At 47.8% G+C, this 10,605-nt stretch overlaps 1 protein-coding gene across 1 annotated transcript; it reads right to left on the minus strand.

The window, feature by feature from the left end:
* Positions 1-4,468: 4,468 nt before the first annotated feature.
* Positions 4,469-10,307, minus strand: SERPINA5 (serpin peptidase inhibitor, clade A (alpha-1 antiproteinase, antitrypsin), member 5). The gene is made up of 4 exons (XM_006839620.1): positions 9,692-10,307; positions 6,123-6,393; positions 5,242-5,389; positions 4,469-4,741 (listed from the first exon to the last, which is right to left on the minus strand). The coding sequence occupies exons 1-4, from the start codon at positions 10,305-10,307 to the stop codon at positions 4,469-4,471; spliced, it is 1,308 nt and encodes a 435-aa protein (XP_006839683.1).
* Between the last annotated feature and the right edge of the window lie 298 nt (positions 10,308-10,605).

Below are 10,605 nucleotides of genomic sequence, written 5' to 3' on the forward strand. Positions count from 1 at the left end.
CCCCCCCCCCCCGACTTTACCAACGCAGCAGTTATGGGCGCAAATGTAAAGGCAATTGTGAGCATCGTGTAAGACCACGCGGCGTTTCATTCAGTGGCACACAGGGTGGTTATGTGGTGATGGTGTACCGTGGAGTCGGTTCCGACTCACAGTGACCCTGCAGAGGGTTTCTCAGGCTGTAAATCTTAATGGGAGCAGAGAGCCTCATCTTTCTCCCGTGGGATAGCTAGTAGTTTCTAAGTGCTGCTCTTGAGACTAGCAGCCTGACTTGTAACCACTACGCCACCAGACTTGGAGCCAACTCGACGGCACCTAACACCACCACCACCTCCAGGTTAACAGTCATCAGTATGTGAGAGGAGCACCACTCAGAGTCCACTCAGGCCTCTGGACACAGGAGCTGCTTTGTGATCATTGGTGGAGTGATTTAGACAGCATGGGACCTTGGCCAAGGTCCCTGAGTTAAGCAAAGGGTTTGCGCATGTCTAAGGAACTCTGGTAGCATCATGGTTACGAATCGGGCTGCGAACCTTAAGATCAGCAGTTCGAAACTACCAGCCACTCCACAGGAGAAAGATGAGGCTTTCTGCTCTCATAATGATCTATAGCCTCGGAAACCCTGTACAGGGTCGCTATGGGTTGGAACTGACACGACGGCACTTAGCAACAATAACAACTAATAGTAAGGATGGTGGTTTGAATGTATCCAGAAGAACCAACAAAGAAAGGCCTGCAGATCCTCGACTTCTGTAAAATCACAGTCAATGAAAACCCTTTGCAGGATAGTTTCACTCTGACACATGGGGTCTCCAGAGTCAGAATCGAATAAAGGGAACAGGTTGGGAACCTCATACATGTCACTTATGAAGGGTCTCCCCACTGACCTTGGGTGGGCTGGGAAAGCAGTGGTAGACATATTTCACAGGGCCAACAGGGAAAGGCACGCAGGATGGTGTCACCCCTCGCTTTATGAGAAGAGCTGTCCTGAGCTCAAAGCACAAAAACAGACAAGCTGTCCCTGCAGCCAGAACATGGACCATCTGAGATCCACCAGACATCTTTCATGTCCCAGCCAGGGACTTCAGGCAAGAATGCTCTCCTCTGTGCATGGGAGCATGATGATGCTTACAAGGTTTTCCAGGTACCCATGAGCTCACGAAGGCCACGTGTCTGGTAAGGACAGTGCATAAGAAGTGCTCAGTGCTTTGGGGGATGATCAAACGCTGGGCTTCTGACCTTGTGAGTTCTAAGAGTTCCCATCTGTGATATAGTTCAGACTGTGTGGTCAGCCTTGTAGAAAGCATGCCTGAGCATGTTCTGAAACACAGAGGTGGAGGAGACAGGAGCTTAGGGCTCAGACTTGGGGACAGCTAATTAGGGGACAACTTGAGATTGAGCGAGAAATGGTTTCCTTTATTCATTTATTGATTCTTTGATGTATCCACAGCCATCATTTTATGACAAGGAAATGTGAGGGGCTTCATAAAGGAGTTGAGGGGGCCTCAGACCACTCGGGGAGTTGGTGGTAGAGATGTGTCTGCCTTTGGCCCTTGAGAATCCTCCCTCCCAGCAGAGTACAGATGGCGAGTGACTGTAGCCCTTCCCAAGGATGAAATCTGTGTTCCACCACCTTGGCTGGGTCATCTGGGCCAGCCTCACTTTTCCCATCTCTAAAATGGGGATGATTGTCCTTGCTTCACAGGTATATTGTGAAGGTAAACTAAGTCACCCAAAAGTACCTTGGAAGAAAGGCCTGGAATCTATATCCAAAAATCACCCAGGAAAACTCTATGGAGAATAAGGGTTACCATGAGTGGTAACCTAAAGTCAATCTACTGTCCTAAAGTTGATTCCAAGTCACAGCAACCTGATGTGTTTCAAAGTAGAACTGTACCCTAGTGTTTTCTTTATGGAAGCAGATTCTGTGGTGCCGCTGGGTGGGTTTGAACTGCCACCCTTCAGGTTAGTTTGTATCACCAAGGACCCTGACTCAATGGCAACCAGTTTTATTTAATTTTAATTCAGTTTTTTAAAAATTGTGCTTTAGGCGACCATTTGCAGAGTCCATTCATTTCCCACTTGGTAGGGCATGCATAGTGTATTTCACGACATTGGTTGGATTCTCCACAATGTGTTAGCACTCTCCCCATTTATGCCCTGGGTTTTCAGTTTCTTAGAAATTCTTCTGAATTTTCCACTCCTTCCTGCCTTCTCATCTTTGCTTTTGGGCAAATGTTGTCCTTTTGATCTCATACAATTGATGGTTCTAAAGAATACTTAAAGAATAAGTTCCCCCTAAGTGTTGCTGTTTATTTTATTTTTCTTCTTGTTGTTAAGTGCTTTTGAGTCAGTTCTGACTCATAAAACGCTGTCTAGGGTTTCCGAGGCTGTAAATCTTTACAGAAGCAAAAAGCTTCATCTTTCTCTCAAGGAGTGACTGGTGGACTTGAACTGGTGACCTTGTGGTTCACAGTCCAGTGTTTATCCTATGAGCCTGTTTATTGTTTGGCTGAAATGTGGTCTATTGTTTGGTGAAAGAAATGGTTTTGATTCTAGGCCAGAATAGTGTCTTAGGGTCAAAGTCTTGAGGGTTCCTCTAGTCTGTCAAACCAGTAAATTTGATCATTTTTGTGAACGTGAGTTTTTGTTGTACATTTTTCTCCCACTCTGTCCAGGAATTGCAGTTGTGACCCTAGTCAGCGAAGGTGTTAGTGGCAGGAGGGCACCATCTAGTTCTTCTGGTCTCAGGAGGCACCTGGTTTCACACATGAGCCTCCAGGTGAGGTCACAGCAGCAAGTCTGGAGCATGTTGCTCTTGTTAAGAGCCGTCGAGTTGGTTCCAACTCATAGCAATGCCGTATAGCATTTCCAAGGAGCGAATGGTGAATTTGAACTACTGACCTTGTGGCTCAAACCGACTGTGTGTTCCCATGCTTATCCTACAGAGCCACACCAGGGCTCCACAGTAATTCTGGAGCATAATAAGCAATTAATGTTGCCATTTCCAGAACTCCATAAAGATAATGACACGCAGATTTGCAAAATGCTTTATTGTTACTGTTGACAGTAAAATGCAAAGTTAGTCCTCAGTGTCATCAATCAACACTTTTGCTATTTGCAACAGGTCGCTAGCCTCCCTCTCCCACCTCAGCCAGGCCCAGGAGACGGTACTTAACCTTCAGGATAGCACGGTCCTGCTATGGACCACATCTACCCGCTGCCCACTTGTTCTTTGAAGACCACAAATGGCACCGAGCACAAAGATATCATGGTGGGGCACACCTCAGCATTCCTTTGTGATTTCAAGAGTGCATTTAGATTTGATCCTTCATTGCACACATGGAGAGATGAGGTCTGGAGCGAGATAATACTACCCTAAAGTCACACAGTTGTCTTGGCCTAGAGCAGAGGACTGTTTCCAATCCATATTGAACTGACGGCTGCTATTACTCATGGACAGAGGACCAGGTGTGGCTCTGTGGGTTAATGCACTGGACTGCAAAGCAGGTTTGAACTGCAAGGTTGGCGGTTCAAGCTCACTAGCCACTTCAAGGAAACCCTAAAACAGGGTCGCTATGTGTTGGAATTGACTTGATGGCCCTTAACAACAACATTACTGATAGATGAGGACCAGGCGTGGAGATATGCTTCCTGGTGAACCTCATCTCTGAGGCAACCCTGCTTGGTTTGGGCATCAGGAACCAGAGCTCTGGACCTCTCTCTGACACTAATACATTATGTGATTTTGGGCAAATCAGCCAGCCTCTCTGGGTCTCATCTTTTTGTTTTTAAAGTTTTTATTTTGAATTGAGTGTTAGTTTACATGGGAGAACATCAGTTTTACACTCATCCTAACGTATTTTGTTTCATTGCAATGATTACAATCCCCTCCATGCATCATCATTCAGTGTTTGCTTCTATTCCCTCTGTATTTGTTGTTTTTTTTTTGTTTGTTTGTTTTTGTTGTTTTTGATGTACACCGAGGCACTCAGGAATATACAATCATTCAAATACCCAAAGGGCATACGCTGCAAGCCTGCTCCCCAGCCAACACACAGCCCCTCTCCCCCTATGAGTCTAGAGTCTCCAGCTGCTCCATCTCTCTACATCATCAGCTCTGCCTCCATCTCTGGCATCTCTGCTTCTCTAAATAGGGTCCCACACTCCGCTCCTGCTCTTCTCCCTTGATGGCCCCAGGTTCTCTGATCCTGAACTGCAAGATCAACCACTCCCCTCTTGCTACAAAACCTCTACCTTTACAGTTGCAACAAATGCAATTACTAACTACTGAACCACAAGAGTCTTATCTCTGGGTCTCCTCTTGATGAAAACATGAGGACAAATTGAATGTTATCTAAAGTTTTTCAAGGGCATTAGTGTCCTGAGACTGGGTGAAAAGAAGTACATATCAATACATCAATGTTATTGTTATCTGTGACTTCTCATCTGTCAGCTGGACCTGTGGACATCACTCAGCAGACAGGTGGGGCCTGGGGCTCTTCCCATTCCCCTTCATGGGTGCCTGTGGTCTTTCAGAAGAAGTCCCCACCTCAGGGTGGGTTACTTTGCCCAAGAAGAGGATTCCCTTGGTTCTTTGTTCCATAATGAGCATCAGGAAGGGTCTGTTGAAGACAACCTTGGAATTTCTCCTATAGGCCGACCTGAACATGATGACCGACCCTGTGGCCGAAGCTGCTTTGGTTCCCGACTCATCCACCTCCACCACGGCCTTGTGGACCATCTGCAGAGGAGATGCAGGCATCATTGAGTCACTAGGGACTAGATGATGTCCTCACAGACAATGTCTTGTGGGTACCACCATCAAAGCATCCCATGCTATAGGGATGAAGCAGGTAGGAAGCTAAGCACCAGAGTGGGTACTAGACACCAGGGGGCTATGCTTGGAGTGACTGTACATAAAGATTTCACTGAATTCTTGTGTGACAGTTCTGGTAGCTAGGGTGAGTCCCCAGAGGAAAAGGAGTCTCAGTGATGTCAAGTAACTTATTGGAGGTCACACAGCTAATGAGTAAAAGAGCTAGCACAGGATCCTTAGTTTTGATTGCTTAATACAGGACTTTCCCCCTAAGGCACAGGTGATGGATCTAGCTGCCCATGGCATGTAGATAAGACACAAAGTGAAATCAGTGCCTCTTTCTTAAGAGGAGAGAGGACGAGGGGGGAGAGAGAGTTGGGTAGAGAGAGTGAGAGAAGAAACCTCTCAGGAGCTTCAGAACTCACCTCAGAAACATGGACGCTCGAGTGGTTGGTGATGCCGCTCAAGTCAGCTTTGGAGGTGAAGACCTCACGGATCCCCAGCTGGGGGAGGACCTTCTCCAGCTGATAGGAGCCCTCGATGGAGAATCTGGGAAGGTAGACCTGGAGCTGCCTGGAAAGAGAAAAGGACTGTTCTTACATTTCTCTAGAACTTATTGTTTTTATTAGGTGCCATCAAGTCGGTACTGACTCATAGTGACCTGTGTACAATAGAACGAAATACTGCCTGGTCCTAGCCCAACCTCACAACTGTTGCCATGCTTGAGCATCTGACAGTGTATCTCTGCTATTCATAAGATTTTCAGTGACTAAATATTCAGAACTAGTTCGTCGCTCCTTCTTCCTAGTCTATCTTTGATTGGAAGCTTATCTGAAGCCTGTCCACCAGGCTGGTATTTAAAATCCAGAATCACAGCAACTCACAAGCCACCACAGTCCAACAAACTGACAGAAAAGTGGTGTCCTGTAGAACTTGGACTCCCTGAATTCACAACCCTGACATCTTCCCGCTGACACCTCATTCACCCCACGATAGACTTGGTCTTGAAAACTATCTCCAAGGAGGTCACTGCCTGCTCTAGCATCATCCACAAAACTCAACTTCGATCTCTGGTCCCTCCAACTGAGTTGGGACTTCCCATGATGAATCCAGATTTGGAGGCTACTCCCATCCTATGGAGGGAGTCGTGCCTACCACCACTGCTCAGCTTTGTTGTTGGTGAGTTCCACTGAGTTGGCTCGGACTCATAGCGACCCAAGAAACAACGGAACAAAATGCTGCCTTATCTGGTGCCATTCTGTCTCTGAGGGAATCTGGGGTTGACCCGGGTGTTGTCTGAAAGTACCTCCTTCTGAACAGCTTGAACCACTTCTGCAGTGTTTTCCCATTCAGTCCATTCTCCACCTGTTCCATGGAGCCCACGTTGGGGAGGATGAACAGAGCGGTGGCATTGCCTTGGTAGGGGATGCCTACCACCTTGCAGGAGAGATGAAGGTCTTCAAAGTAGTAGAACAGGTCCTCGTGGTTCATCATGGGTACTTGTACCACCGTCTCCGAGTTCACATAGAAGGGCTTCTCCTGGGTGTTTTTACGGTTGAAACTTGCCTTCCATTTAGCTGAAGATTTAAACGGAAAGGAAACATTGAAGGGAACTTTGTGCAAGAGCCAGCAAATGGAAAAAGATTGGAGATGATCCACATAGTCAACAAAGATCATCTTCTTTAGAGAATTGTGAGTACAAGTGATGGCTGAACAGCCTTGAAGATAAAGGCAAGTCCCTAACATTTGTAGGGGTCTATCCTTGCACAAGAGTCCTGGTGTGGCGCTGTAGGTTAATGCGCCAGACTGCAAAGCCGTTTGAATTGCAAGGTTGGCAGTTCAAGCTCACCAACTGCTCCTCGGAAACCCTATACAGGGTCGCTATGTGTCAAAACCAGCTCGACGGCACTTAACAACAATAATCCTTGCACAATTATAAAACCAGGAGGCTGGTTTCCATGTCTTTGGAAACTTTCACTACTAATGTTCTTGGGTACCCTGGTGCGACTCAAAGCCAATTACCCAGGTAATATGGGGAAACACGGAAGACTGGCAAAACCCCTGCTATAGGAGTGAGTTATTTTCCAACCTGAGGGACACATCTTCCAGCACTGTATCTGACAATATTCTGGTGCTCGTCATAAAGTTTCAATATTCTGGTACTACCTGACAGTATTCCACTGCTTGCTGTTGTTAAGTGCCATGAGTCAGTTCCAACCTATAGTAACCGTGTATAGGGTTTCAGAGGACCGACTGGTGGATTTGAACAGCCAATCTTGTGACTCTAACCAATCTTGCAGTTCAGTGTTTATCCTACAGAGCCACACCAGGACTCTAGTATTCATAAAGTTTTCTGTGGCTAAACATTCATAAGTAGTCCTTAGTGCCTTCTTCCTAGTCTGTCTTAGGAAGGAAACTGTGCTGAAATCTGGCCACCATAGGTGAGTCTGCTGGTGTTTCCAGTATTCAGGCCACGGTGTCCAGCCTCAACATGCAAGCCACCACAGTATGACAAACTGACAGATGACTGGTGGTTTGACAACCTACTAGATGCCCAAGTTTGTTGCTGTTAAGTGCTGTTGAGTCGGTTCCGATTCATAGAGACACTGTACAGAGTTTCCAAGGAATAACCAGTTGGTTTGAACTGTTGAACTTGCAGTTAGCAGCACAGTGCTTATCCTACAGTGCCACACTAGGAATCTGAGGGGGTTGTTTCAGTAGGCTGGGACTTTCAGGGCCAGCGGAGAGCTTGGAAGTGGAAGCTGGGGGCAGCCCTCCTCCATCTGCTCCCTGCAGCATCCACGCAGTCCTCTGAGCCCACAGGGAAAGAGGATTGGTGTGCCATCCTCTGGGAATATGGGCAATGTGAACACTACATGTTAGTGTTATTTTAGGTCTTATATGTTATTTGGAGTCCTGGTGTGGCACTGTGGGTTAATACGCTACACTGCAAGGTTGGTGGTTCAAGCTCACAAACCACTCCTTGGAAACCTTATTCAGGGTCGCTATGGGTCAGAACTGACTCGACAGCACTAACAACAACAGAATAAGTGATTTAGCCATATTAAAAAACATATAATCCTGGTAGCGCTGGTAGCGTAGTGGTTACGAATTGGGCTGCAAACCGCAAGGTCAGCAGTTCAAAACTACCCACTGCTCCACGGAAGAAAGATGAGGCTTTCTGCTCCCATAAAGATTTACAGCCTCGGAAACCCTGTTCAGAGTCACTATGGGTCGGAACCAGCTCGATGGCACTCAACAACAACAACAACAACAATACTGGTGTGCTGTAGGATAAGCACTGGATTGATAACAACAAGGTTGGTGGTTGAAACCCTCCAGCTGCCCCTTGGAAACTCTATACAGTTGGCACTGTGACTCAAAACAGACTTGGTGGCACTTCACTGCAATAACAACATCATGATTTGGTAGGTAATTTTTTGGGGGGTCTAAGAATGCCTCATATGGATGCGAAAGCTGGACAGTGAATAAGGAGGACCGTAGAAGAATTGATGCCTTTGAGTTGTGGTGTTGGAGGAGAATACTGAAAGTGCCATGGACTGCCAAAAGAACCAATAGATCTGTTTTGGAAGAAGTGCAACCAGAGTGCTCCTTGGAGGCCAGGATGGCTAAGCTTCATCTCTCCTACTTTGGACATATTGTCCGGAGGAAACAATCACTGGAGAAGGATGTCATGCTGGGTAGGGTGGAGGGTCAGAGAAAAAGAGGAAGACCCCCAACGAGATGGATCAGCCAGGTGGCATCATTGATGGACTCAAGTGTGGCAGCGGTAGTGAGGTTGGCCCAGGATCGAACATTGTTTCGTTCTGCTGTGCATGGGGTCGCTATGAGTCGGTTCCGACTTGATGGCACCTGACAACAACAACAAGAATGCTTAAAAAAATGTGCCATAAAAATTAAAGGTAATTTATGTCATTCAGGCTTGAGAAAGGTTTCATAGGAACGCTCCACTTCCAGATAGTGAGGGAAACCTGCATTTCCCCCACTTCTCATCTTGAGCCAGACCCTGTGTAAGGCCATGGGGTCAGCATCCAGGAAGGGAGAAGATAGTGAGCTGACAAGAGTGGTGTTGGTTATGTGTCGTGGAGTCAGTTCTGACTCATAGCGACCCTGCACAGGGTTTCCGAGGCTGTCAATCTTTACAGGAGCAGAAAGCCTCATCTTTCTCCCGCAGAACAGCTGGAAGTTCTGAACTGCTGACCTTAAGGTTTGCAGCCCGATTCGTAACCACTATGGGAGGTGAAGACATGGGGTCAGTTCTTCCTGAGGCAGGGAGAAGAGACTTCCAGAGACACCGAGACACTTGTCTATGGATTTCTCAGCCACGCAAACAACTCCCAGCTGCAGGGACGAGGGATCTGTCTCCGACATGCCCTCTAATGTCCCCTTAGGTGCACAGTTCCAATTGGTCACTGTGACGACCACAAGGACTCATTTAGAAGTCTGCGTGGGAGTGGCAATATCGAGGACCCCAGGGGTTCCTGTGGATTGAGGGACACGACCTCTAATTTTACTAGCACCGCCCTTCCACAGTGCAAGTCCCCGGATGTGCAAAGGGCTAACACGTTTGGTTGTTAGCCAAAATGTTGGAGGTTTGAATCCACCCAGAAGTACCTTGGAAGAAAGGCCTGGGAATCTACTGCCACAACCAGCCATTGAAAACCCTACGGAACACAGTTGTACTCTGACATACATGGGGGTGCCCTGAGTGGAGTTGATGGCAACTGATTTTTCACACCTGTGACTGCCATCAACGTCACCAGCAGGGACTGTCCCCACTCCCTCGCATTTATGTGTAAGGGGATTGGGTATTCTTTTGAGAGATAAAGCATAAGTTCAGGGTCAGGGTCTTACCTTTAAAGAAAACGTAGTTCACGAGGACCATCACTGAATCACTATCGAGGTCTTTAATCAAATCTACAATCTTGCCCTTCGTTTGTTTTGCCACATAATCGTTGATCTGTTTCTTGGCCTTGGCAGGGTCCCCAAAGTTGCTGGGGAAAGTGTCTGCCAGGTACAGCACCTTCACGGAGTTCAGGAAGGAGTCCTGAACGTCCAACTTCTGGTCTGTGAACAGGGCGTTGCCAAGGCTCAGCTGGAGGTCATTCTGGGACCCATTGAGTGTCTGCAGACACTGCTGGAAGGCTCTGTGGAGAGCCTCCTCTGGGCTGTCCCGGAGCCTGAGGCCCAGGCCCTTCAGGATCTGCATCTTTGTGTGGGACCGAGCCCCCAGGGAGAGCATGGCCAGGGACACAGAGATACTCAGCGGCGAGAAGAAGATGTTATGACCAGGGTCAGCTGAAGCCAAGGCCCTGTAGAGGTTGAAGGCAAAATCCCTGCTCCTGGGAGACCCCTTGGTAGCAAGGGGGAGCCTCACGCCTCCCCTCCTCAACTCTCGGCTGTAGTGGCCGCCGAGGGTGGAAACCTCAGTGCTGAGAAGCATCAGGTACAAGACGAAGAAGAGTTGCATTGTGGTTGCTCCTGGTTCTGGAAGGAAAGCAAAGTTCTCAGAGAAGGCCTGGGCCTAGTACTTCTTCCCTGAGCCAAGGAGGTGATGTAGGAATGTAGGAGGCCTGGGAGAAAGAGAGAAGAGTGTATCTGATATTGCTCAGCTGCCATAGTGCAGCACCGTACAGAGACAGTGATGCTGGTGAGTGACAGGGGGCCCAGGACAGACTTGGGGACATGGGCCTCTAATGGTGGGGAGGGGAAGGAGGAGAAAAGGACTGGACACCAGGTAAGAAACTGCCCTGCCATCCCACCCAGGT

Source organism: Chrysochloris asiatica, unplaced genomic scaffold (genome assembly GCF_000296735.1).
Source record: "Chrysochloris asiatica unplaced genomic scaffold, ChrAsi1.0 scaffold00025, whole genome shotgun sequence".
Lineage (NCBI taxonomy): Eukaryota > Metazoa > Chordata > Mammalia > Afrosoricida > Chrysochloridae > Chrysochloris > Chrysochloris asiatica.

Bases quoted from the DNA above. Each gene is read 5' to 3' on its own strand.
- SERPINA5 (XM_006839620.1), bottom strand. From the start codon at position 10,307: ATGCAACTCTTCTTCGTCTTGTACCTGATGCTTCTCAGCACTGAGGTT. The intron at 5,390-6,122 runs GTACTTTCAGAC...TTCTCTTTCCAG, and splicing joins TTCAAGCTGTTCAGAAGGAG to GCAGCTCCAGGTCTACCTTC. The intron at 4,742-5,241 runs GTGAGTTCTGAA...TCTCCTCTGCAG, and splicing joins CGAGCGTCCATGTTTCTGAG to ATGGTCCACAAGGCCGTGGT.